Below are 27,424 nucleotides of genomic sequence, written 5' to 3'. Positions count from 1 at the left end.
GCTGGGCCCTGCGGCCGCACTCATTAGCCTCTGTGCTGCCGGCTGTGGCAAGCCTGCTGTCTCCTGCTCTGGTTGTGCACCAGCTTTAGTTCCCACGCAGACTCCCAGCACCTCCCACTGCTGGCACAGCCCCTCCTGGCCACCTTGGCCTCTGTCAGCCCTCCCACTTCGCCGGCTCCGTCCTGAGTGCAGACACTAGGCTGACCTCTGGCGAGCTGCAGTCCGCAGGCTCAGGTGGAGGCTGGCTTGCAGGACCATGGGAGGATGACAGTGAACGGAGAGTGCTTTGGAGAGTGAGACCCAGTCTCTCTGAAACTGAGGCACCGCGTGGGATCCTTACCCATCAGAGGGCTTGGTAAAGTTGGGCTTGCATCCCAGCCAGCTCCTGGGTCTGTGGAAATTGTAAGCATCCCCATCATTTCTAATGATCCCTAGAGTGATAGTTTCCTGGTTCACGTCCAGTATTAACATGTGCGGATTCCGTTTCCCCCATCATCCCTCTGAGCATTCAGCATCTTCCCCCTTCTGCAGATCACCCCCACACTCCTTACCCTAAGTGCTTCACGAGCATTGGTAGGATTTCCTTGAGATTTGAGGGGCTGGGGAAGGGCCCTGCTGCAGAGTGAACTTTTCTGCCGTTCTCCATTTCCACTCCTGTCCCCGCCCTTTGGGACTGGAGGGAGAGAAGGGCAGGCAGCTTCCATCATGCAGAGCAGCTGCCGGTTCCTCCGGGGCTGGCAGACATGCACCCTGTGGGGAAGGGAACATGACCAGCAGAACAGAAGGCCTCCTGAGGCACCACCCCCTCTGGAGCAGTCAGAGCTCTGACAAGCAAAACAGCTCTTATCCCTGTTACACCCACTGTCTCTCTCTCATCCCCCAGACAACTTCAGGTCACGTCCAGTTTGACAACTGCAACTTCGAGAATGGGCACATCCAGGTCCACGGCCCGGGCACCTGCCAAGTGAAGTTTTGCTCCTTCAAGAACACTCATGTCTTTCTGCACAACGTGCCCCTGTGTGTCCTGGAAAACTGTGAATTCGTGGGCAGTGAAAACAACTCGGTGACTGTCGAGGGCCACCCATCCTCAGAGAACAACTGGGCCTACACGCACCTCTTAGGGCTCATCAGGTCCTCTCCCGGCGTGCTCCCTACCGAGGACTCAGACTCTTTAATGTCCCTCGACCTGGAGAGCAGGGACCAGGCCTGGAGCCCGAGGACCTGTGGCATTGTCATTGAGGGCAGCCAGAGCCCCACCAGCCTAGCCACCGGCTCCCCCACGGCTGGCTCACAGGAGGCAGAGGTGGGCAGCAATGGGGAGAGGGTGGCCCGGACCCCAGACAGCAGCGATGGAGGCCTGAGTCCCAGCGGTGAGGACGAGGACGAGGACCAGCTCACATACAGACTGTCCTACCAAGTGCAGGGCCCACGGCCGGTCCTGGGGGGCTCTTTTTTGGGCCCACCGCTGCCCGGAGCCTCCATCCAGCTGCCCAGCTGCCTGGTGCTGAACTCCCTGCAGCAGGAGCTGCAGAAGGACAGGGAGGCCATGGCACTGGCCAGCTCTGTGCAGGGCTGCCTCATCCGCAAGTGCCTCTTCCGGGACGGCAAGGGAGGTGTTTTTGTTTGCTCTTACGGCCGAGCCAAGATGGAAGGAAACATCTTCCGGAACCTGACTTACGCGGTGCGGTGTATACATAATAGCAAGGTGCTGTCATAGGCTTACTGTGCAGACCCATGAGGCCTCGCTAGGTCACCAGGAACATGATTTTTGAGTGGTGAGAGGGCTTCAGTGGTTGTATGCAGGAGGGCTTGGATGGAGCTAGTCTGCACTGTTTTAAAAGTCATCATCTCTTAAGCTTATAATGCACACTTGCCCCATGTCCATCATCTGACTTGAATGAGGCAGAGCTGTCCTGGTAAGGAGTTTCTGGTATCCCCATTCATCCTTAGTCTTGGGTAGGTGTGTCCATGGGTTTAGGACCTTGGCAGTGGGCCCTTTGCAGTGGTCCTGCCTCACCTCCTGCACTAGGAGGGGAATTCTAACCCCTCAAGACCAAAACATTTTCCTCCCACATCCCTGAGGGATAAAGGATTTATTGTTTTTCTGTCTTCCACCACCCCCCATGAGAGCCGCAGGGTTTGCAGCTCTTCACCCAGCTGCTTAAAGCTTGTTCTCTGGGAAAATGAGGGGGGAAATCCAAGAGGGGCTTAGTGCTTTTTCCAAAGTGACTGTCCTTTCCCACCAAGTGCCCAGCAGGAGGGAGGCATCTCTGGCCTCTTGTCCGGCCCTCAGCCTTTCTCCGTGAGCACCTGGGATGATCTGTGGAGAAATGAACAGATGCAACTACTCCTGGGGCTTCTGTGCTCTCACTGATTCACACTTGGCTTTTAACAAGTTGTGAAAACAGTTGGCCAAACTCTTCTTTCTGGCTAGCATGGCACCTGTGTCTTTTCAAACCAGCAGATACTCCCGTGTCATGTCCTTGGAGGTACCTTTTTCCCTTAGATTCCAGGCTCGTTGGTGGTCCTGCAACCTCAGCTCTCATGGATTCAGAGATTCTTCTTGTGGGAGCAATACTCTTTCTAACTTTCTCCATCATAAGCGGAAAGCATCTCCTTGAAATTGTACTTGCATTATACTTTACCCCTCCCAGGACTTAACTCTAATGCAATATATTGTTTATTGTTAGTACACAATTTACCTTCACATAATATATTTTATTATTAATACACAGTTTTTTAAAAAACATAAAATATAAAAAGAAAGCGTAAGTGGCAGTACATCTTCTTAATAAGCTGTGTGCCAGGTTATGGTATCTTGTTTTAAAGAGGCTTCCTTATCCCTATACTAACATTTCTAACTGTCTCTTAGTTTGGAATTCCAGTGGGTTTTCCACCCCAAGATAATACATTAAGAGAGATGCAGAGTGGGCAAGAATGGGTATTTGTCTTACAAGTGAAAAGCCAAAGGGAAGGTGGGCAAGGAGCGCCTGTGAGTTACCTTACCCTCTAGCACTTCCTTAGGCAGGTGAAGTCCAGCAGAAGTGCCTGTGGAATTGGCACTTGGTTCCGTTTAAAGTAGCTGTGCCCTCAGACCTCTGGGGAACTCTTCATGTGGAGTTAGCAGCCTGCCTAATCCCATCTCATCTAAGCATCCCTTCCATCCTACTCTGAGGCTGTGGATGTGGAGCCCAGGGCCAAGCTTCCATCCAGGGTTTAGTGAAGAACAGGTATGAGGTTGGTACAGAGGCTGCAGGACCAAACCGGGAAGGGCATCGAGATGCTCCCTCCTTGTGAGCGCATGGCGAGAGCAACTGAGCTGGCGTCAGGCAGATCTGCACAGACCAGACAGGAAGGAGGAAACTCAGGTGCTCCCTGAGCAGGTTTTTAAAAATAACCTTTGTAACCAGAAAATGAATGGCTGTTTCTTCCCTGCCTAGATCATCATGCTCAGGAACCACATCCACCACTGCAGAGCATCGGGCATCTTTCTTCGCTTGGAGGGTGGCGGCCTGATCGCTGGCAACAACATCTGCCACAACGCGGAGGCCGGTGTGGACATCCGGAAGAAGTCCAACCCTCTCATTCTGGTACTTCCTCCATCTTGGTGCCCCTTTCAGGGTGGCTCCTAGTTCTCAGAAACCTTTTCTAGGATGTCGAAGCAAATGCGACCATTTTAGATTCCTGTTGCTTCCTGCTTGCAAGTCATTCCTGTCCTTTCCTCTGTGTGTCCTTGTGACTCTGGTCTCTTCTTCCGCGTGTTGAAGGTGACTTTGGATAAATCACATCCCTGAAGTCTCCCCCAGCAAGGATGAGGACCCAGCAGATAGGGAAGTTCACAGGGCCTTCCTTCCTGCAGCCCGGATATGCTCTTGTGGGTTTTGAGTTCAGTAAGAATAAAGATATGATGTCTGCCCTGAAAAACACTTGGTTACCCTGGTGAGTCTGCCGGATCCTTCAGGGGGAGACCTGGAAACCAATAAGAATAGGAGCTCCTGCAGCAGGAAACATTTTAAAGCAAACTTTGTTTTTGTGAAATAGTTTTGGAAAAGAAACAGCTAGCTTCTTGGTTTAAATATATGATTGTACTTAGGCTGTAAATTAGCAGAGTGAAACAATTATAAGAACCTAAGATTTTAATCAGTATGCAAAAAGCAACTAACTGGGAAACAGAAAAGCTAGGTTTCAGATCCGGCTCTGCCACAAATGTACTGTATGACCCTGGGTCTCTTTCCCCATTTGCACAGAGGAGTTTGGCAGAAATACCTCCAGGGGTCCTTGTAGCTCGTATACCTTCTGGTGGCCTCCTGGCTCATGGGAAACCTAAGCTCCCTGGGGCTACACCTTCCACAGTCCCCCTCCCTTCCCTGAGTGGTCCCTGAGGCTTGTGCTTAGTCAGTGTTCCCACGTATTGGGGCTCTGCCCCCGGGGCCCTGGGGTGATGTGGCCTTGATGATGATCATGCTCTTTGGAGGCTCAGAAATTTTCAGTACTGTGCATTGTAGATGAAGGCAAGAGCCCTCAGCATTAAGTGTCAGGATGTAACTATTAATACATCCCAAGAGTCTGGGCGGGGTAGTTTCCTCTCTTGGGCATCTCTCTGACTGGTATCCATGTGTGCACCTGTGCAGAGAGGCAGGGCCACCCCCAATCCATTCCCTTTGTTTTGTGCTTGGGATCCCGCCGTGACATGTTTTCTTCTGCTATTGCATCCTGGCCCTGCCGTGGGGCAGCACTGAGCCCTCTGCTGCTCACCGGCGTGTCTCATCTGCCTTCTGTGGTGTCTCCTGTTCACCTGCAGTGTAACCAGATCCACCACGGCCTTCGCTCTGGCATTGTTGTCCTTGGCAATGGGAAAGGCATCATCCGGAACAATCAAATCTTTTCAAACAAGGAGGCTGGCATTTACATCCTGTACCATGGAAATCCAGTCGTGAGGTATGTATGTGCCTCTGTACTCAGACCACCCTGCTCACCCATGGTCCCTTTCTTCTTCTTTCATCTCTGGTTCCCTGCTTCCTGTCTTTGCTTCATTTGAAACCATTTTTGTTTACTAAAGCAACTGTATACATGCAAGCAGAGAAGAGACAGACTTCACCCACAATCCCACCTCAGTAACACAGCCTTCTGTGTTATATTATCTGTGTTCTGTGCCTTTGTGTCTGTGTTCCCTGCAAGTTAATTATGTGGCGCCATTCTATTCAGCAAGAATTATTGGGCACTTCTAATAATGATAACAAAGGTAAACCAGGCAGACTCTGCTCCCTCAGAGCTTACTCTAGTCTGGAAAAGGACATGTGTGTCCAGAAATAATGCTAAGTCCTATCTTAGCATTATTATCCTATATGGCATAGAGATTTCAACTCACTTGACGACTCTGATCAGTTGCTAGTGGCTACGTGGGATGCTGTATTAAGATTGGAGGCTACATCTGACCTCAGCGTGGAAGCATGCCGTGATCCATCACTGGTGTAAGCTGTAGGTAGTGGGGCTGTGGATCTGCCCTCCCACCCGTCACATGGTGCAGGCTGTGATAAATGCTGTCAAAGTGGCACCGAGAGGGGGAGTTATTCTGATGAGGGGGCTGTGGGAGGCCTCATTTGGGAGCTGGCATTGGGGTTAAGACTTTGAAATACGGGTAGGGCTTGCTTGGCCCCTCGTGGAGATGGGGAGTAGACGCTCCTAGAGAAGGAAGTGGTGTGAGTAGAGGCAGCCGAACATAGCAGAGTCAGGGAGCACGCAGTCCTCTGGGGCTTGAGAAAAAGTCTCACACAAGTTGTGACATTGCTGTAAAACATCTCAAGTTGGGACTGTCCCAGATCATCTGGAGTCCTTTGGTCACTGCAGCCTGAGTGTTTATATCCCTGTGGCAGTCCATCTCTGCCAGGCAGTGTGCTAGAAAGCCTTGGGCCAGATGAGGAAGGCCTTATGTAGTCCAGTGGGAAAGGTGGAGTTTATTCTGTCTAGATAAGGGGGGATCATTAAAGGTTTTGAGTGGAAGACTCACATGTTATGTCTACGCTTTACAAAAATAACTGGAATTACTGTGCAGCAAATATAGTCTGAGAGTTTTTCCCTGCATTATCCTGTGTGTACTTTTCCATGTTGTTGCAGGATCTTGTATTTATCACTTTGGTCAGTTTCAGAACATTCCGTTGTTTTGATACTCCCTCATTTTTGAACCAGTCTTATTACTGTTAGGCTTCTATTTTTTCACTATTGTAGGCAGCTTGTTTTTGTTTGTTGTTTAGTCATTAAGTCATGTCCGACTCTTTTTCTACCCCATGGACTGTAGCCCACCAGACTCCTCTGTCCATGGGATTTCCCAGGCAAGAATACTGGAGTGGGGTGCCATTTCCTTCTCCAATAGGCAGCTTACTAAACACAATTAGTGATCACGTGATTATGGAGCTGTTTTCCCATCTTTTACATTACTGCCTTAAGAGTATGGGTTTGTATGTGTGCATATTATTCATTAAACACACATTTAGGTGTTTACTCCATATAAGGGGGTTAGCAGTATAAAGGGTGTATGAACAGTCTCTGCTCTGTGAAGTGTTCACTGTCATTCTGCAGATGGGAGCTATAAGGGAAGGACTCACTAAAGTAAGGTCTTCATGCAGGTGCAGAAGGAAACCAGTCATGATTGCCGCTGAGTGAGTCAGGACAGGGTACATGGGGCGCTGACACTTGAGCAGTGCTCAGATGGTAAAGAATCTGCCTGCAATGTAGGAGACCCAGGTTCAATCCCTGGGTCAGGAAGATGCCCTGGGAATGGCAACCCACTCCAGTATTCTTGGCTGGAAAATTCCATGGACAGAGGAGCCTGGCAGGCTATAGTCCGTGGGGTTGCAAAGAGTTGGATGTGACTAAGCGACTAACACTTTACTTTTACTGAAGGACAAGTAGGATTTTTATGGCCTCAGAAAGGCATTACAAGCCTGGGGCAGTGAAATTTGGAGTATGACCTGGGAAAGTGGTGGGAAAAGTGTGGTATGTCTGGGCATAAGGTCAGCCTACAAAGTAGGGTTGATGCTGGAGCATGGAGGAACTTGAATACCACGTGTGGTAGGTAGAATAATGGCCCCCCAAATCTATCCACTTTCTAATCCTTGGAACCAGTGTATAGACTGTCTACAAGGCAGAAGAGACTCTGCAGATGTGGCTCAGTTAAGGGTGCTGAGATGGGGAGAGCACCTGGGTGATCCAGGTGGGCCCAGCGTAATCACAGCATCCTTAGAAGAGGGAAGCAGGAGAGTCAGAGAAGGAAATGTGTCAACAGAGGCAAGGCCAGAGGAGTGAGGCCACAGACCAGGAAGCCTAGGCCGCCTCTAGGATCTGGAAAGGTCAGAGACAGATCCTTTCCGAGTCTCCAGAAAAAAGGCAGGTCTACTGGCACCTTGATTTAGCCCTGTCAGACCCATTTTGGACTTCTGACCTCCTAAACTGGAAGATAATAAATTCATGTTGTTCTAAACCACCAAGTTTATGGTAATTACTTACTGCAGCCATATTCCCAAACCTTGTGGATGCTGGGGAGCTGTTAAAGGGTTTCGAGCGAGGAATATTACAAGCAGATCAGTGTCTTGGCTTTTTCATTGTTGTTGTTGTTATTTTATTTTATTTTTGGCTTTTTAAAACAGTCACTTTGAGGGAATTCTCTGGTGATCCAGTGGTTAGGACTCCATGCTCTTACTGCTGAAGACCTTTGTTCCCCCTGGTTGGGGAACAAAGATCCCACAAGCCAAGAGCCTCCCCCACTAAAAAAAATTCTGGATTTAGATGTAAACTACTATATGCAGAATGAATAAACAACAAGGTCCTACTGTATAGCACAGGGAACTATATTCAATATCCTACCCTGTGATAAACTATCATGGAAAAGAATGTGAAAAAGAATGTCTGTATGTGTATAAGTAAGTCACTTTGCTATACAGCAGAGATTGGCACAACATTATAAATCAAATATACTTCAATAAAAAGTATTTTTTGAATAAAACAGTCGCTTTGAGAGAATTAGGTTGTGCTTTTTTCCTTTGTGTTTCTTTGTGATGGAGGACAGGGATTTGTGGGAGGTCCCTGAATTTCAAGGTCCCTGATGTGACCTCAATAAGGCAAGCCATTGAGCATATTTTTTTGCTGGTAAGAGTTACATAACCTATGGTTTTTTGTTTTTGTTTTTTGCCTTGGCTGCAAGGAAGCACAGACTCAAACTGTGTTAATATTCCCACCCTTGGTTCTTGGAACAATGCTCTGTCCCCTTTTCCTCATGTTTTCTGATGTCTCTTTTCTTTGTTCTGCCTACCCTATGTACACACACATACATGTTTCTCCAAGGGGCCATGGATTCTTTCTGAAAGTAAGTGAGATTTGTGTTAAAAGTATAACACGCATGCATTTGCTTCCACGGCGCAGCTCTCAGAAATATGAATGAGGTTTGCCTGAGCCCAGGGACTGCGTCTGACCCTGAATTCTAGAAGCCCAGAGTAACCATCAGTTGATTGAATTATAATCACATCAAAGCAGTTGCTTCGTATCTGAGTAAAAACATAAGGATGTTTTTTAACAAACAATTTCACTTATTCAACTCCAAATGCATACAGTTGGCATTTGGCTTCCCCACAAGGAAGTACGGGCTTCCCTGGTGGTGGCTCAGTGGTAAAGAATCTGTCTGCCAAGCAGGAGACATGGGTTCAATCTGTGGGTCAAGAAGATTCCCCTGGAGAAGGAAATGTCAACCCAGTCCAGTATTCTTGCCTGGGAAATCCCTGGACAAAGGAGCCTGGCAGGCCACAGTTTTGGGGGTCACAAAAGAGTCAGACACAACTCAGCAACTAAACAATAATAACATGTGGTAAACGCTTTGGATCCTGCCCTACAGTGGGGAAGACTTATCAGCCAACTCATGATCAGTAAGGTTCTGTGAAAGGAGCCAGGCCCTGTGTCAGGCTCTGAACAGCTAGTTGTATATTTGGATCTAAATCCCTCGGCTGCATGGTAGGAAGTAGGAGGGCGCCTCCTAAGAGAGGGGGCAGGTGCTCCTCCAGTATAGAAGGAGATCACAGTATTCCTGTTAGTAAAAATACCAAACAGCAAATGTGTATCCTCCAGAAATAACCCAGTTCTGCCAGTGTCTGAGTGTCTCTGTATTTACAGGCAGGAAACCAGAGTTGAGAGACTAGAGCAATGCAGGCCTTTTAACACACTCAGGTGTCTTACTCTAGGGAACTCATTCTTGAGGACTTTCCATGGCAGTAGGGCCATGGGTGTCTCTTGAGTCAGGAGCATGCTTTCTTAGATCTTCCATTATGCCAAGTGAGATAAGTCAGTGAAAGAAATACTGTGTGATATCGCTTATACATGGAGTCTAAAAAATACAACAAACTAGTGAGTATAATAAAAAAGCAGAGCCAGATATAGAGAACAAACTAGTGGTCACCAGTAGGGAGAGGGAAGCAGAGAGGGGCAATATAGGGGTAGGTGATTAAGAAGTATAAAAGGTATAAAGTATTACGTATAGAATAAGCTACAAGGATATATTGTACAACATCAGGAATATAGTCAATGTTTATAATATCTGCAAATGGAGCATAACCTTTAAAAATCGTGAATTACTGTATTGTACACCTTCAAATCATATGATACTGTACAACAACGACAATACAAATAAAATGGTGCTTGAGTGTGGCCAACAGTCCAGAGACAGGGATATCTGTTTCTGTGGCATAGTTGCAGCTGGTTTGGGGGCAGTGGTAACTGACGATTGCTTTCTGCCTGGCTTCTGGGCCTCAAAGAGGTGCTCCATATCCCAGTGGACCTGAGCCATCTGGGAAGCCCACAAAGACGGGTAGGCACCTTGGATGGGCATTGTCTTTGATGCATGATGTTGGTTTGGTCTCACCTTTTGTCTTCTCTTTTCATTCTAGCCGGAACCACATTTTCAAGGGCCACGCAGCCGGCATCGCTGTGAACGAGAATGGCAGAGGCCTCATCACAGGTAGGCATGAGACACCTGCAGCTGTAGCCAGCCAGGCAGCCACAACTCAGCCAACATCCCCAGCTTGCCACCCACCCAGTCCTTCTCCTGGACAGACTGGCCTCCTGATGGTGACCAGCACTCGGGGACACAGGTTCCACGCCCTACCTGTGCTCACCAGGCAGGGAGGTCACGTCCGTTCTTTGCCAGGCCTGTTGCTTACAGGATCTGAGTGGGTGGCTCACAGAACACTGTCAGAAATATTCACACCACACGAACTGAACCCCTTCTCTGGGCTCTATAGGCTTGTTCCTGCTCTGGCAATCCATCCCCATTCCCCCTCTGCCTGGCCAGCTCTTGTCATTCTCCGAGCCTCAGCCCAATTGTCTCTTCCTGGGGGAAGCCTGCCCTGACCTCCCATTATACATCCACCCACTTAGTCCACCAAGTAGGCCTACTCTGTAGGACATTGTACTTAATTTCTTATGATCCATTTAATGACAGCCTCCTTTGCTGTGTTCTGTAAGGCAAGGATCATGTCCATCTGGTACGTCAGTGTAGCCTCAGCACAGAGCATAGCCATATCTGGAGCAGTAAAGAGATCCAGTAAATATTGGGCCAGTAACTCCTCTTGACTGAATCCTGCCTTTCTTCATTAGACATTTTTTGAGCACACAGTGTATGCAGGAGCTAGGGATACAGCAGTGAAGGAAACAAATGATTTCTGCTGTCAGGAACTGACATTTTAGGAGAGGAAAATAATAAAAGCATGTATTTTTATTTTCAAGAAGAGTCATCTCTGAGGGTGATACATATTTTTGGTTTTTGGCCACACCACAGAGCTTCAGGATCTTAGTTCCCCAAGCAGGGATGAAACTCTGGCCCTGGCAGTGAAAGTGCCAAGTCCTAACCATTTGGCTGCCAGGGAATTTCATCTACAGATAATTAAAATAAGGTGATAGACAAACTGTGTGGGTATTTAGGACCGTGTGGTCAGTGCAGGCCTTCCAAAAAAGTGACATGTAAACCAGAAGCTGGAGGATGGGAAGGAACTCAGGAAAGAACCAGGATTCCAAATGGGGCCACCTGTGGGAACAGACTTGGCAGGCCTGAGGAGTACAGAGGTTGCTCATTTGGCTGCAGTGTGGTGAGCAAGGGGCAAGGAGTATGAGAAGGGGTCCCAGAGGCAGGCAGGAGCTGGTCACACAGGGTCTCCTGAATCATTGCAGTCCTGTCACAAGAGGTTGAGAGTCTGTCCCATTCTGGTGCTGCGACAGCAGTGTCCCAGGACACCCCTTCTCACTGGCGGCCCTTCAGCCAACCCCCTCCCAGAGACATGGTGGAGGGGAGAGGAAGGCTGTGGTCAGTCCAGAACTGAGGCTGAGGACAGGCTCGCACCTCCTCAGGCCTGTGAGGAGTGGCTGGATTCTGCGTCAGTGCTCCCGAGGACAGTCCCCCAGGACAGACAGCCCTGCCTGGCCTTGGTCCAGGGACTCTAAAGCCAGCCTGTTCTTAGTTATCAGTCCTCCAGGCCACTAGATACAGTGGGTTCTGGGGATACAGGACACCACAAGGCAGACACAAACCTTGCCCTTGGGGAAAGCAGATAGCAGACACGTCCTTGGGAAGCCACACAGCAGACAAGATTCTGAGTGCTGACTCCTGACAGGGGCAGGCCTCAGCGTCCTTGTCTGGACTTGTTTTCTGTCAGCTGTTCAAGTCCTCATGCCAGCACTGTAGGTGGCCCATGACCCTCTTTTCCACCTCTTTCCATAGAAAATGTCATCCGAGAGAATCAGTGGGGAGGTGTGGACATCCGCCGAGGAGGGGTCCCCATCCTCAGGAGCAACCTCATCTGCTTTGGCTACTCGGATGGTGTGGTTGTGGGGGATGAAGGCAAAGGCCTGCTAGAAGGAAACACCATCTACGGTGAGAGCCGCTCTCCTTGGGGACAGGTTTGGGGGCCAGTGCAGCCTGGAGGCAGGAAGCCCAGGTTCCATCTCTAACTTGTAGGTCCTGAGAGAGTCACTGCCTTTCCCTGGGCCCCCAGTACCTCATCTTAAAAACCAGCCTCTATCTCAGGTCACAGCCCCGCTCAGAAGGCATGAGCCTTTCACAAATCACCTTCTAATCCAGGTTGACCCCATGGGGTCAGCAAAGCAGAGAGCTTTAATCCCCACTTAAAACAATCAAGGGCAGGAGTGGATCTTATGTAAGGACAGGGCCATCTGATTTCTGATACATGAACATCTAACCCCTCTTACTCTTTCTTTTGATCCAGAGAACTAAAAATATAATGGAGAAATAGGGTAATCATAGAAAGAAAACTGTTCTCATTCATTCTGTGACCTTGGGCCACACCTCAGTCTTTCTGGACTGCATCTCTAATAATAATAATAGCTAACCTACATTCAGGTCCTGGACTTATTCTAGGCCCTTTCTGTGCATTATCATATTTAGTCCTCAGGACCCCTTCTGAGGTTGGTACAGTTAGTAACCCCATTTTTAAGATGAGGGAATTGAGGCACAGAGAAGTTTAGTAACCTGCTCAGGATCACACAGGTAGGGAGTGGTAGGGCTGGGACTCAAACCCTGCATTTCTGTGCAGGGTGTGGTTGAGCTGGATGAGTTTTGAGGGCCCCTTGGGCACTGTCGCCATGGACTTGTGTATTTCCAATTTGGAAGTGGAGGCTTGGTAGTTCCCAGAGCACTTTTACACCCCATGGGATGACAGTAGTTGTGAGATTAACCTGACTGTTACTACCCCTTGTATGAAGGAGAATCCTTGTATGAAGGAGAAGCCTGCAGCAGCCAAGCCCTAAAGTGACTTGTTCGAGGCCATTTACCAATCAGTGGCCCAGTTTCCCAGGCCAGTGCCTTTTTGCTTTCCCGCCTGGGGAGATACTGGGTACTGCCTTGCCTGTTGGCAGCATTAATGACCAGCTCCTTTCACTGTTACAGCTAATAAGGGCTGTGGTGTGTGGATGATGGCTTCCAGCCTGCCCCACGTCACCAGCAACCATGTCAGCTACAATGGCCTGTACGGAGTGGCAGTGTTCAGCCAGAAGGATGGCTCCGGAGAACTCCCTGGAGGCCACGGGGGCCAGGAGAACTTCAGCGAGGACGGGGATGCCATCCTGTGGGAGACAGAGCTGGAGAAGGACGACGACCCGCTGCGCCGGCCCATCACCGTGGCTCTGGTCGAGTCCAACAGTGCTGACCACAACGGAGGTGAGCACCCCTCCTGGCAGCCCTGCTGCAAGGCCTCCCATGCTCGGCTTGCCCTGAGACCCTTCAGCCTCATCAGCCACTTTAGCCACTCACCTGGTACCCCCACCCCCTGGACTTCAATCCATTCTCTCCTCCCACCACCACCCTTGCCTTTCTCTTGCCTGAAATTCCCTTTCTCCCATCCACACGTCCCAAACAACTCAGACCTCAGAGCCCTTGCCCGCCATCCTTCCCTCCTTCCACCTGGGTCCTCACCCAGCCCCACCAGCATGGGGGCTGAGACTGTATTTGTTTCTGTGGCTGTTTCATCAATTCTGACAGGCAGTGAACTTGAGGCGAGGAACTGAATCCCACTCTTGTTGGTGCCCCCTGCCCCTTGGCACCAGTCCCACACCTGGCATATACATTACAGTCAATTCTGAGACACATTTTTCATTTTTTCACATCTCTGATGAGATACATCTTACAGTTGATGGCATATCATGGTTTAATTGGCAGTGATTTTTTTTCTTAGATTTCCCTGGTGGCTCAGACAGTAAAGTGTCTGCCTACAATGCAGAAGACCCAGGTTCAGTCCCTGGGTCGGGAAGATCTCCTGGAGAAGGAAATGGCAACCCACTCCAGTATTCTTGCCTGGAAAATCCCATGGACAGAGGAGCCTGGTAGGCTACAGTCCATTGGGTCGCAAAGAGTTGGACACGACTAAGCGACTTCACTTTCTTTCTTCTTTCTTAGAGATACAGAAAATAAGAATATTTAAAATCCATGTTATCTTAAAATTGATAAAAATGGATGTTTGATGTTTATTGAATGGGAAAAAAAATTATTGTGGAATTCATCCAACTCTACAGCTCCCACACCTGGCTGATTATGAGAATCACTCTGGGGAATGGTGGAGGAAGGCTTGTGAAAGAGAGGCCCCTGGGCCCTGAGGAAGCTCATCACCCTGGGAGTGGCCGAGGCAGGGAAATGGGGGGCCAGTGGCCCCAGCCCACTTACTTACCTGGAAAATGAGTTCTTTTCCCTCCCAGTTCAGGGTTTCCTTCCTGTAGCCACACTGTCCAGTTCGACAAGCAAAGCCACGTAAATTCAAAACACTTGATTTATTTTTGCGGTTCTCAACCAAGCCAAGAGAAGCAACAGGCGGGTGGCACCAAAAAATTCAGACCTGCAGGGCTTCCAACCCAGACTGCTCCCACAAGAGCCCGTGGTCATCACCCTCCCTCGGCCTCCTCCCCTGCTGCCTGAGCCTCCTGCTCCTGGCGGGGTGCGGCAGGCGTCACTCCTGGTCATCACCCTTCCTTGGCCTCCCCCGCTGCTGCCCGAGCCTCCCGCTCCTGGGGGGGTGCGGCAAGCGTCACCCCTGGTCATCACCCTCCCTCGGCCTCCTCCCCTGCTGCCCGAGCCTCCTGCTCCTGGGGGGTGCGGCAGGCATCACCACTGGGAGTCCTCCTCACCCCACGTCCGCCTGCCATGCTGCCTCTTCCTGACCACATTCTGCGGTTCTCAGCCTGCTGATTTTGTGCTTTTTTTCCCCTATGGTATCTGAAAGAAATTTCCCAGACAATAGGGAGGCAGATTCTAGCTCAGAATGGGAAGCAGAACAAAAGCAACAGAACTTTGGCTCAGGTGAGTCTGGCTGTCCAGAGGCAGGATGGGCAGCCTTGATCAGGTAGTGAGCGCCCCGTCCCAGGAGGTACAGACAGCGGTCGGGAGAGGCAACTGTAGGAGGCGTTCCAGCGCAGGATGAGCGCCTGGGCCAGAGGACCAGCTGAGTCTTAGGCGCCTCTTCACACATGTCTCCCTCCCCATCACTGAGCACTTCTCAGAAGGAACGGAGTTTCCTTGCTGGTCCTAGGTTTCCTCCTGCTCTCATCCAGCTTGGAAGATGCAAGTCCCCAGGGCTGCTTCTCCCTCTCCTCCCTACCTCCTCTCCTGGGTGCTCAGTTCTGGGAAGGCTTTTCCTCCTGGTCTGGTTAGCAGTGACCCTGGGGCCACCCTGTGCTTCCTCTCCCCTCACAGCCTCAGGACTCTACATCCAGAGCAGTGAGGCACTGCACATTGTAAACAACGTGATCCACGCCAACAGAGTCAGGGGCATCACTGTGGCCCAAAGCAGTCAGCTCACCCGTGTGGCCAACAACAGCATCTCCTGCAACCGCCAGAGTGGGGTCAAGATCGAGGCCCAGTGCAAGGTGGAGCTCCGGGGCAATGGTATCTATGACAACAGAGGCCATGGCATCATCACCAAGGGTGACAGCACCGTCATGGAAAATGACATCATTGGCAACCGGGGCAGTGGGCTGCAGCTGCTGCCCATGTCTGATACAAAGGTGTGTGTGTCTGCATGTGACATGTGTGTCTACACCAGTCCCAGGAGAGCCATGTGGGTGTGTGTGGGTGTGTGTGATGTGCATGCCTACGCCAGTCCTAGGGGAGCTCTTGTGCCCTCTCTGCTAAGAAACAAAATCATAAACTCTCAGCACTCTGCAAGGGTGCCACCTAAACCCTGCCTGCAAGACACAGGGGGCGCTTCACACAGGAGGGGTACTGGCAGGAAACTGGGGTGGGGTGCCCCCGAGGTATCTTCATGGTCTTCAGGTCAAGATCAGGGCTATTTCAGCTTTCTCCTCCTAGAGGAATCTCACTCAGGACCCGTTTCGCCCTGGGGCCTTGCAACACTGTCCCGTTACCCAGAGTAGCCTTCTCCCCACTGGCTGTCACTGTCTTCTGGAAGCCTTCCCTGGCCCCCCAGGCTGTGGGAGGTGCCCCTTTTTTTTGACTTCTGAGGGGTCTGTGCCCACCCTTGCCTCGCAGGGCACTTCCCTCACTGCTGTGTCTGTTCCTTCACCTGGTTGTCTTCCCCACAGGCCCTTGAGCTCCGAGCTCCACTTTCAAGCAAAGCATGGAGTTGGGTGCTAGGGTTTCACTGTTGAGCCAAGCAGACCCAGTCCCTTCCCTTGTGAAATTACAGTCCCAGAGCGTCCTTTTGGCTTTGTGGCTTCGTGAGTCCCTGACTTTGGCAAGGAGTAAAGAACTCCTTGGCTGTGCATCCAAGCACTGTGGGAAGGCAGAGGAGGGGTCACTGTCACCTCAGCTGGGTCGTCAGTGGCCCTTGCTTCTGGCACCACCTCCTCAGTCTGAAGGCCCTTTTCACATTGTTCCTTCTTCCTGGAACATCTCTCCCTGCTCTGTGCCTGAGAAACTCCTATAGCTTATCCATCACCTTTTCCAGGAAGCCGCCTCTGGTTCTCTGGCTGTCCTCGACAGCCTTTCCATGAGTTCCCTTGGCTCAGTGCTGACCTACCTGGCGTGCTTGTACCCCTCGGTTTTATCATTGGTGATTCATTCACCTGGCTCCCCACCAGTCCCTGAGGTGTGACAAGCTCTGGCTGCCTCTCCCAGGTAATAAAGAACCGAATCCATTCATTCCGGGCCTCCGGCATTGCAGTGCAGGGCCACGCCAAGGCCCTGGTGCAGGACAACACCATCTTCCAGGGCAGGACCAACAAGACCATCTTCCAGCAGAGCTCAAACAACCAAGAATGCATTATACAGAACAACAGGTTCTTGGTCTTCAAGAAGTAAGTGCATGGGGTGCCTAAACCAATCTTCTAGAACCACCGCGAGGTCACTGGGGAAGCCAGGCCTAGTGATTATGGCAACCCTAGCTCTCTAGCTCCCTAGCTCTCTCATGCCAGCTTTCAGCTCTGGTCAGATAAGGCCTGTGCTTGGCCTTTGTGTTGGGCCTGGGCAGAGGACCTGAGCCTGACTCACTAGGGAAGTCTGGGAGCGAATAAGCTTTCAAAGAGTCTGGGTATGTGTTTTCAAATCTCACCTCTGCCAGTTATTGGCTATGCAACCTTGGGCAATTTACTCAACATCTCTGAGCCTTAGTAAAATCCACTTAACAATGTCTGTAGCACCGACTTAAGATAAAATAAGGTCCTGTGACCTAGTAGCATATCTGAGGTCTCCCATGAGTGTTTATTGCTGTGGCCACTGTTGCCCCTTGAACAAATACCCCTAGGCTTTTACTCACCCCACAGTAGCCAGCCTCTGACACTGCTCACACCTTGCCAGCCCTACTTGTAATATTATCATAAAAATACAAGACAATGTTGCTGGTTTAAGCAGTTTAGGATTTGATATGTATTAGAGGTGATTCAAACCATCATTATCATTTGATTTCCCCCAACCCTTCATAACCTCGACAAAAGCTTGAGATTGGAAACCCATCAGTTTCTGCCCTCCGTAGATTTGCATTTTCCAGAATGTCATCTGAAGAAAGAATGCAGTGTGTAGTCTTTCGAGCCTAGCTGCTTAGACTCAGCCCAGTGGATCCCGGACTCCCCTGTAGTGTCGCACCTGTCATTCATTCTTTTTGTCGCTGAATGGACACACCACTTGGTTTATCTGTTCATCAGCTGAGGAATATTTAGGTAGCTTCTAATTTTTGCTGATGATTAATAAAGCTTGTATGGGACTTCTCAGGCAGTTCAGTGGTTAAGAGTCCGCCTTCCAATGCAGGGGGTGCGGATTCAGTCCCTCATCAGGGAACTAAGGTCCCCACATGCCGTAGGGTACAGCCAAAAACTAAAAGTGAATGAATGAAGCTTGCATAACATTCATGGTCATATATAATGGGGAAAAAAACGAGGCCTGGGGGAATGAAAGAAAAAAGAGAAAGTCACTGGTCTTATCTAGATCCTTGTTTAAAGATGGAGGAATAGAGGATGAGAGGGAACCTGTCCAGGGTTGCATCAGAACTGAAGGCAGAGCTAGAACCAGATTTAGCTTCATGCATGTCCCACCCCCTTTTGCTATCACTTAACTAGGGAGATACAACCTATGCCCCAATTTAAACACTTGGATCTTGAACCAAAGATAAGGTTGTACGGGGCATTCAGCAAATACTCTAGACCCTCAAAGAGTGCATTCTCATTCTGCCCCTTCAGGTCTGATACGTGGCGCCTGACAAACCCACCAGCACGGCCTCACCTTGAAAACTCTCTCCGAGGCCCCTCCGCTGCCCATGGTGGGCAGAAGGTGACAGCCATGGCGACCAGGATCACAGCCCATGTGGAAGGTGGTTACCACAGCAAACGCAGCATCTTCTGCACCATCCTGTAAGAATGGAGAGCTGCAGGAGGCGGCAGCTGGGGGGAGTCCGAAGACCCCAGGAAGCAGGCATGTACCCTGCTGTCAGGCTCGGGCCCTGCCGGGCTGAGCTAAGAGGTTGCAGCCTTCAAGGATGGAAGAAGTAGCGCTTGTGAAGGCTCCTGCTCATCTTGTCTCCTCCTCCCTGAAAAGCAGGCTCTCAAGTCTTTTGGGGACTGAGAACAAGATATCTCCAAAGCCCTTTGGCTCCACAGCCCTCAGCAGGAAGGAGCTTGGATTTTGTGTTGGTTTGGTTGGTTGGTATTTTTGGCTGTGCCATGCGTGCTGCTTGCAGGATCTCAGATCCCCAACCATGGAATTATTTTTCAAGAAAAAGGAAACAGAAGTTGGTAGGTTTCTAGTCCCTCAAGCTCTTGTAGAGATGATAAAGAGTTGGGGAAATTGATTCTGAAACCTTGGCCAGGGTTTTCTGTTTGAGTTACAGGGAACTATATACACCAAACCCAGAATCTTCTCAGGGAAGAATGAATTTACTTTTAAGGGACAGAAGTGATTCCAGTGAGATGGAAAGAACCCCAGAGTCATCCCCTTTCCTAGCCCTCATCTTGACTCTCCGGGGACATTGCCACACCCACCCTGCTGTGGGGGAGGCTGGAGGTTTGGTTTCCTTTAAGGACACAGTTCTCTTGGATGTGGACCTCTGAGGGAGGAGGGGCTTGAGATAAGGAGCCTCTCTTGGCAGGCTGCCTCAGGGACAACTGGGAAAGCAAGAGGGGCGTGTGGAGAAGGCTTCCCTCAAGTGGTTAGGTGTGCAGGTGAGGGCTGGGCAGTGCAAGGACTCACCTGACTGCTCCACCCTCTAGTTGCCCCCAGACTCAGGAGGACATAGTTGACTCAGTGCCTGCAGCATAGGGAGGATTTGAATCCCACAAGCACGCCCAGACCAGCCACCCCTGCTGGGCGCCAGACAGGTGGAGATGGAGGTGCCTGGGGCCCCTGTCTGTGTCCACATTCTCATGGATGACCAGCCACCTGCCTTTACAGACCCTACCGTGGTTTCCCACTCTGTGCCTTGGCTCACACTCTCCTCACCTTCGGGCGCGCCCTCCTCGCCAGCTATGCACGCCCAGGTCCCACCCATCCTTCCAGGCTCCACACACCTTGCGGATGGCAGCGCTGTGCCCTCTGAGCCTCCTCTGCCCTGTCTCTACCCCCACAGGGTACACTCTGTCTTGCTTAGAAATTACCCAGGTCCAACCCTGTCCACTGACTCACCTGTAAGCTCTGTGAAGGTCACCACCTGTGTCCCCAGCCCAGGGTACGGGGAGGGTTAGTAGCTTGAGGAGAGGGACAGGAAGGCTCTGCTAAGCTCAACTGTGAATGTGTGAAGGTTCCAGAGCCAGGCAGTCTCAGACCCACTATTCAAGGAAGGGGGCCTGACGCAGGCTCAGCTCAGCCTGAACAGTCCCCCGCCAACCTAGCCTTTCATGTGGCGCCTCAGCAGCCTGGTAAGGTGATGGTTGTATGCCCACAGCTGGCGTCCCAGGCAGGTTCTGCCAGGCCCCTGGTGCTGTTCTCCCAGGTGGGATAGGGTGTGGCTAGAGGGAGTCAGGGGCTCAGTCTCCTCCCTGAGGACTTGGGGCACAAGAGTGTGGGTCCCTCCACTCCCCAGCACTGTTCTTTGCACTTATCTGTGGTCCCAGTGTGAGTCGCTGTACAAAATGCTGCCTTTTATTATTTTGTAACAAATGACTTTTCTGTGAACCAAGTGCTTATGAAAATCTCAGCAACCAAAATAAAGTTCTATATTTTAAGAGGCACTTTGGGGGGTACTTTCCTTGGTCTGGGTATCTACTGGGGGTCCTGAGCGCTGGATGCAGACCCATCACCTTTCTGCCTCCCAGAGGTACCACAGCTTCCACTGAAGAAGGCGGGAGACCCAGGGCTATCTTGCCCATTCAGCTGTTCCCGCAGGATCCCAGGTTTTAACATCTGTGTCCTCACAGGTCAGGGACCGTGGTGCAGGCCTGTCTGCCCCATGGGCTTTCTGAAGAGCAACAGTGAAGTTCCTGGTGTGGATGACCTGATGGTCTGCAAAGGGATTTCAGGTCCACGACCACGTTTTCCCCAGTTTACTCATTTAGCATCTACACATCACCTGAGTAGAAAGCCAGTACTTAGTATTTAAGTGCTCTTTTAAATTAAAAGACTTTTTTTTAGGATAGTTTTAGAATTTTTCTCTTATTCTTAACTGAGGTATAGTGGATAGCATAGTTCATCATTTTTAAAGGTTATACTTCATTTATAGAATATTAGCTATATTCCCTGTGCTGTACAATATCCTGTAGTTCATTCTCCTTGTAGTTTATTAATAGTAGTTTGTACCTCTTAATCTCCTACCCTTACCTTTCTCCCCCTTCCCTCTCCCACTTGTTGTTCAGTCGCTCAGTCATGTCAGACTCTTTGCGACCCCATGGACTGCAGCACGCCAGGCTTCCCTGTCCTTCACCATCTCCCACTGGTAACCACTAATTTGTTCTCTAGAGCTAAGAGTACATTTGTTGTTATATTCACTAGTTTATTTTTTAGGTTTCACATATAAGTGCTATTATACATTTGTCTTTCTCTGACTTATTTCACTAAGCATGCTACCCTCCAAATTCATCCTTGTTACAAATGGCAAATTTTCATTATTTTTATGGCTGAGAGTTTATGTCCATGAGTGTGTTTCTGTTTCGTCATAAGGTGTTTCCCTTGTGGCTCAGACAATAAAGAGTCTCCTGCAATGCAGGAGACCCAGGTTCGATCCCTGGGTCAGGAAGATCCCCTGGAGAAGGGAATATCTAACCACTCCATTACTCTTGTCTGGAGAATTCATGGGCACAGGAACCTGGTGGGCTACAGTCCATGGGGTCGAAAAGAGTTGGATACGGCTGAGGGACCTACAGCCTTTGCCATATTTTAAATTCCACATGTAAGTGATATCTTAGGGTATTTGTCTTTCTCTGACTTCACTTGATAATCTCAAGGTCCATTCATGTTGCTGCAAATGCCATAATTTTGTTCTCTTTTATGGCTAAGAGTATTCCATGGTATATATGCACATCTTTATCCATTCATCTGTCGCTGGACATTTTGAATAGTGCTGCTATGAACAAAGGGGTGCACGTATCTTTTTGGATTAGTTTTGTCTGGATATATGCCCAGGAATGGGATTGCTGGGTCATACGGTAATTGTTTTTAGTTTTATGAGGAATGGAATACTGACCAGTGTGAGGTGGTACCTCATAGCTTTAATCTGCATTTCCCTAGTAATTAGCAATGTTGAGCATCTCTTCACATGCCTATTGGCCATTTGTATTTCTTCTTTGGAGAAATGTCTCCTGGAGCCCAGAAGGGCCGAGTCAGCTGCTAGAGGTAGCAGCTTTCAAAGTTTGTGACAGATCCTGTTCTTTTAGATGGTGTCTTGCTGCCTGAGAGCTGATGCAGTGATAAAGGCTCTAGCAGTGGGTTTCACTCCTCCCCTCTCACTGCCCACACGATGCCTGCCCTCTAAGGTGGCCCAGGCGTCCTCGAGTACACCCTCAGGTGTACTAGCAGCTGCAGACTGATGGCTGTGCTCTCCTCAGAAGCTCCCTTATATTCCGGCTGATCTCTGCTGGTGAAGGGACCTTCAGGGTGCAGGAACCTTTCCTCTTTCACAGCTTCCTTCCAAGAGCACAGGTACAATCTGGATTCCTTCCCCTCCCCCCTTTTTCTTTCATCCTACCCAGTTACGTGGAGATTTTCTTGCTCTTTCAGGGGTCTAAGGTCTTCTGCCAGGGTTCAATAGATGTTTGGTGAGAACTATCCCACATGTGGATGTATTTTTGATGTATTAGTGGGAGATGAGCTTCACATTGTACTACTTCACCATCTTGATTGCTCTCCCTAGAGGGAACTGTGTTCTGAACGGTGATGACTGTTAAGGCTCAGTAGGTTCCCTACCAAACGTTAGAGAGGCTGTATGCAGAAGAGGTGTAAGGCTGTTAACCTAGGGCTTCCATAACAGGAACAGCCAGGACACACACACATACAATGCCCATGTTCTGCCACGTCATCTGGAGGCCTAAGTGGAACACCGGCCACTCATCCTATCTTGGCTCTTCAGTGTCTGGGGAAGCATCTGGAAGGAGACTGCTTCAAGTAGCAAGCATTGGTTGAGTGCATGGCTTGCTCTCCCACACAGGCCAGACCTGCCCAAGAGAACCCATTCTATCTGGGTATTTTTTTCCTTAGGTGAGGTAAGCTAAGGTGAAGTCGCTCAGTCGTGTCCAACTCTTTGCGACCCCGTGGACTGTAACCTACCAGGCTTCTCCGTCCATGGGATTCTCCAGGCAAGAATACTGGAGTGGGTTGCCATTTCCTTCTCCAGGGGATGTTCCCGACCCAGGGATCGAACCTGGGTCTCCTACATTGGAGGTGGACGCTTTAACCTCTGAGCCACCAGGAAAGCCCTTAAATGGGCCAGAATCTGTCACCCTGGCTAAATCCTAGCCACACCCTTACTTCCTGACCCCTTCAAATCCTAGTTACATGCCTGATCTCCTAGTTCCGTGCCCCTCCTCCAGGCTCTCCTACCCAACCACGTTATCCCCATGGTAACACTGAATCCTCTGCATTCACACTGATGACATGTATGATTCCCCCTCTCAAGATGTGTGGTCATGCCCTGTTGGTCCTTTATACAAAGCAAACTCCCTAAGTGTTGGACACATGGATAGATGGACAAGGAAACAAGCCCAACCCCATTCCCAGTGTCTTTACTTTACCTTCTGGAGCCCCCAAAGGATCTCTCTTCCTCCTGGGATGACTCTCCAGAGGTTTATAGACAGCATCTTTATCCCCTTCGGGTCCACTTTCTCCTGCCCTCAGTTCATACATGCCAGTTTGCAGACTGTCTCCTCACCATCTGGTCATTTTTCTAGATCCACTCCAGTGGCCCTGGGCGGGTCTTGGAAAGCTCAAGGAAGACATAGAGTTTAGGAGTCCTGTCTTGCACCTCAGGAGGTATGTCCCAGCTCTCATTTGCAGAAAGCATGGATCAGAAGATAGCGTTCTCTAAGGAAGCTGTGCTTCCCTGGGGTTGCTTGCTTGTCTGCAGCAGCTAAGTCTCCTCCCCAGGGTGCCTTGCCACAGGTGAAGGTTTAACCCTTGTGTGGACCTCACAGGTCTTGGCTGTTCCCCACCCAAGCAGCTTACACTGCGGCCTCCCTAGCCTTCCCTGGTGGCCAGTCAGGCTCAATATTGATGCCTGCTGATGGGAGTGTATAAGCACGACAAAGACCAATATGGGGGGAGGGGATAAATTAGGAATTTTGGAGTAACAGATACACACTATGACATGTAAAATAAACAGGAACCTACTGAATAGCACAGGAAACAGTATTCATATCTTGTTAATAACCTGTAACAGAAGAATCTGAAGAAGATAGCTAGATATAGATGTATGACTGAATCACTTTGCTGTACACCTAAAACATTGGAAATCAACCATACTTAAAAAAAAAAACCAATACAACTTCATCACCGAGGCCTCCTGGTCCTGTTGAGGCCACTGCTCCCTGTAGGCAGAGGCCCTGACTATAGTAAATGGTGGGCATGCTGTGGCCAGAGCAGACAAGAGCCAGAGTTGGGTCTTAGAATAGCACATGAGCTGAGACCTGTCCAGCAACATCCCTGGGCCCACCTTCTTCCCTCTCCTTCCAATAGCAGTTTCTTCTCTGATCAGTCCTCATGGTGGACTCACCTGGGGCCTGCTGGGCTTATTCCAACCTTGAGTAGTCTCTCCCAGTAGGAACACCCTCATTCCACTGGTTTCTTCTCCCTTCCTGTCCAGAACTTCACAGGGTGCAGTTATGGCCACTGCATTGGGCCCATGCACTGTGATCATCCTTTTAAATGGAAATCAAGCCTAGCATGGCCTTTGGTACAGCTTGAGTGACCTGTCACCCCTGCTTAGAAACCAGTTCTTGCCTGACTGCAGCCAAAGATGCCGTCTGTCTTGATTGTCAGAATGGCATTTCACTTCTTAGTCTGGGCCAATCATTCATGTCATCCACCCAGGCTCCTTGGATAAAAGGCTGATTCCAGGGCCAGAGCAGCAAAGTACAAGGCGGCTAGAATATCTTGTGCCAGAAATTAAGGAAGCATCCTTAAAAATACAGGGATATAAGAGCTAGCTTGAAGGAACTCAGATTGGCCAAATGTGGTACCATCTGAGCATCAAAATAATTGGTAACTGTTCACAGGATAATCCATGAGTCCATACTAAATGAACAAAAGAAAATTTTAATGTAAGAGAAAAGAAAGCTTCTCCTTAACAACAGAATGCCAACAGTAAATATGTAAGAAACTATGGGAGTGAGAATATCACTCATTTTGTAGCCATCATGGTAATTCATTCAGCAAAAATGATCAATCCAGGCTAAAACTCATGGGTAATAATTAGATGGGGAACAGGATATTTAGAGGCTTAAAGTATTTCTCCAAAAATTAACTACAAAAAGAAAAGCAGTAACTCCAAAGTGGAGAAATTATAACCTTAAAGACAAACCAACATCACATGCTGTGACTGTGATGCGTATGGGGCAGAGCAAACGTCTGTAAACTCCCTACCAAAAACGTGTATCCTGAATCTAACCATAAGGAGATGCCAGACAAAACCAAGTTGAGGGATTCTCTGCAAGATGGCTAATTTACTCTTCAAAATGTCAAGGTTAGGAACGGCAAAGACAGGAATTGCTTCAAATGAAATAAGACCAATGAAGTGTGATCGACAAAACGTGAATATGAGCTGCGGGCCAGATCCTAGTTCCTGGTTTTGGTAAGTGTAATGTGCTTATGGAAGAGAAAGTCCTCATTATTATTCTTAGGATATACACACTGAAGTACTTAAGATAAAAAGGGTGCTTTTCTCAAACTGTCCCAAATGGTTCAAAAGGAAATATTTAAGTGTACAAAGCAAATAATAAATAGGATGCCACATAAACAGTTGGAGCACCTGGCTAAAGGATATACAGGAGTTCTCTGTGTATGACTATAATTATTCTTGCAACTATTTTCTGAGTATGACATTATATAAAAATAAAGTTCTTCAAAGATGCTTTAAAAAACTTTACCTAATTAGCTATTTTCATGTTGAGTCCTCTGCAAGGATGTTAAATATTCCTTCTTTGATCTCAACACTGTTAACAGTGTCAGCAGGTCAGGGCCATGTCCCTCCAAGGAGCAGACTTCATTCTGTTAACATTCTGTAAGTTATTCCACAAACTGAAAATCTTATTAAGGGTATAAGCCTCTAGCCCACAGTCTGTTTTTCTTCTAAGAGATCATCAAGCGACATTATGACAAGTAACTTGGTGGGATCAAGGAATCCTCTGGGAATGCACTAGTAAATAAATGGCGTTTTAGAGCCAGAAAAAACCTAGTACAATCCCATTATTCTACAAGTGTGTACTGCCAGATAGCTCTGCCAAGGAAAGAAGGTGCCACTCATTGACTCTGGCTCACTCCAGACACTGCTGTTTATATATTGGGCACTGTGCTAGGCGCCCTCTCTCTAGACTTGTTGGAAAGGGCCCTCTCTTGAGCCTTCTGATCCACAAACCCTTTGATGTACGAAAACTGGCTTTTCAGTCTTTTGGGACTGCATCGCCTACACTAGTAAAGTACACCTGTTGTCACCCAGGACAAGTATACAGCTGACCCCTAAACAACACAAGAGGTTAGGGGCACCGACCCTCCACACAGCTGCAAAATCCACATATGATTCAGACCAGCCCCCTGTATCTGTGGTTCCACAGCTGCAGGCTCAACCAACCACTCATGTGGTGCTGTAGTGTTTACTACTGAAAAAAGTCCACGTCTAAGTGGACCCAAGCAGTTCATATCCATGTTTTCAAGGGTCAGCAGTATACTTACCACTTGAGGCCTTTCCCCATCCACACCACCCCTCAATGTGAGTGACGAAAGTGACTCACACAGTGACTGCTTCCCCGTGAGGACAGAAGCTGCTCAGAGGCCAGGTCATATGCTATGATCTAATCACTGCTGGAAATTAAGCCTCAAGGTGTCAAAACCATCAGAATCTAAATGTATTCATGATGACACCCACAAACACACTAGGGATTCTTTTCCCAGAGTCAAATCAGGATGATTATTTTTTCTGATGCAGAGTCATATACCTGATTTTTGCAACAACTTAGATAAAGAAAAACAACAGGCATTTAGATTTCCTGCTCACACCTCTGCTGGAGGGAAGTGCCCGCTTCCCAGGATCAGACACAAATGGGGATAAGCCAGACAAGAAGAACATGGAAAATGGGCATTTCAGGCCTGGCGTTAGAAGTGTCTCTGACAACCGCACCCCAGTACTCGAAGAAATACAAGGATCACATGCCCTGAATGAATCATCCAAGGCCCATTTCTACCATGTCTTCCCTAACAGATGGCCCAGCTGCTGTGTAAACGTCTTCCTTTCTCATTTTCAGAGAGAGCAGGGTTCTCTCTTCCTTCTTCCACTGCCCCCGGCCCCCAGCACGAGCCCCACACACTGCACTGCTCCCACTGCCTCAGGAGAACCTTTGAAGAGCTGAGTCTGAGCATCAGCCATGTACCCGAGTCTGTGTCACAGCCCCGTTCCTCACAGCAACACTTCTCCATATTCCCCTGGTAGATAAGACGGGTGGCAGTAAGCACCCCTTCCCATCTGCTTCTGGTATGGCTTCCTGTAACTAGAGGCTGGAGAGCTGAAACCTATTTCTAAGACACCCTCACTGCTAGGATTCTGGACAAAATGAGATCCCTACATGTGTACTCACAGAGGAAGGAAGCAAGATGGGAGGCCAACCTCTTGATTTTTCGGCTGTCCATGCTGACAAGCCAGGAGGTGGAAGCCTGGATAGTGAAAGTGTGGGTGGCTGAACCAGTATTCCAGTATCAAGTTACCAGCTTCATGAATTCTGGAAGCAGCTGAATTCAAGAAGCTTCATGAATTCAAGTGGCTTCTTCATTCCTGCCTGGCCACCTAAGCTGTGTTCTTGAACTCAGCAGTTC

General features: G+C 49.2%; 1 protein-coding gene across 1 annotated transcript in view; it reads left to right on the top strand.

The window, feature by feature from the left end:
* FBXO10 (F-box protein 10) overlaps nt 1–20,142 on the top strand; it is a 43,016-nt gene extending 22,874 nt beyond the window's left edge. The window contains exons 4-12 of the mRNA XM_018052187.1: nt 884–1,705; nt 3,441–3,590; nt 4,802–4,938; nt 9,927–9,997; nt 11,753–11,905; nt 12,938–13,207; nt 15,230–15,540; nt 16,613–16,791; nt 18,166–20,142. Coding sequence (XP_017907676.1) covers nt 884–1,705; nt 3,441–3,590; nt 4,802–4,938; nt 9,927–9,997; nt 11,753–11,905; nt 12,938–13,207; nt 15,230–15,540; nt 16,613–16,791; nt 18,166–18,340 — 2,268 coding nt within the window. The 3' untranslated portion in view covers nt 18,341–20,142. The remainder of the gene's footprint in view (nt 1–883; nt 1,706–3,440; nt 3,591–4,801; nt 4,939–9,926; nt 9,998–11,752; nt 11,906–12,937; nt 13,208–15,229; nt 15,541–16,612; nt 16,792–18,165) is intronic.

The sequence above is a fragment of the Capra hircus genome, chromosome 8, assembly GCF_001704415.2.
Source record: "Capra hircus breed San Clemente chromosome 8, ASM170441v1, whole genome shotgun sequence".
NCBI lineage: Eukaryota > Metazoa > Chordata > Mammalia > Artiodactyla > Bovidae > Capra > Capra hircus.
The sequence above is the reverse complement of the archived record's forward strand: the minus strand, read 5'-3'. Positions and strand labels throughout refer to the sequence as shown.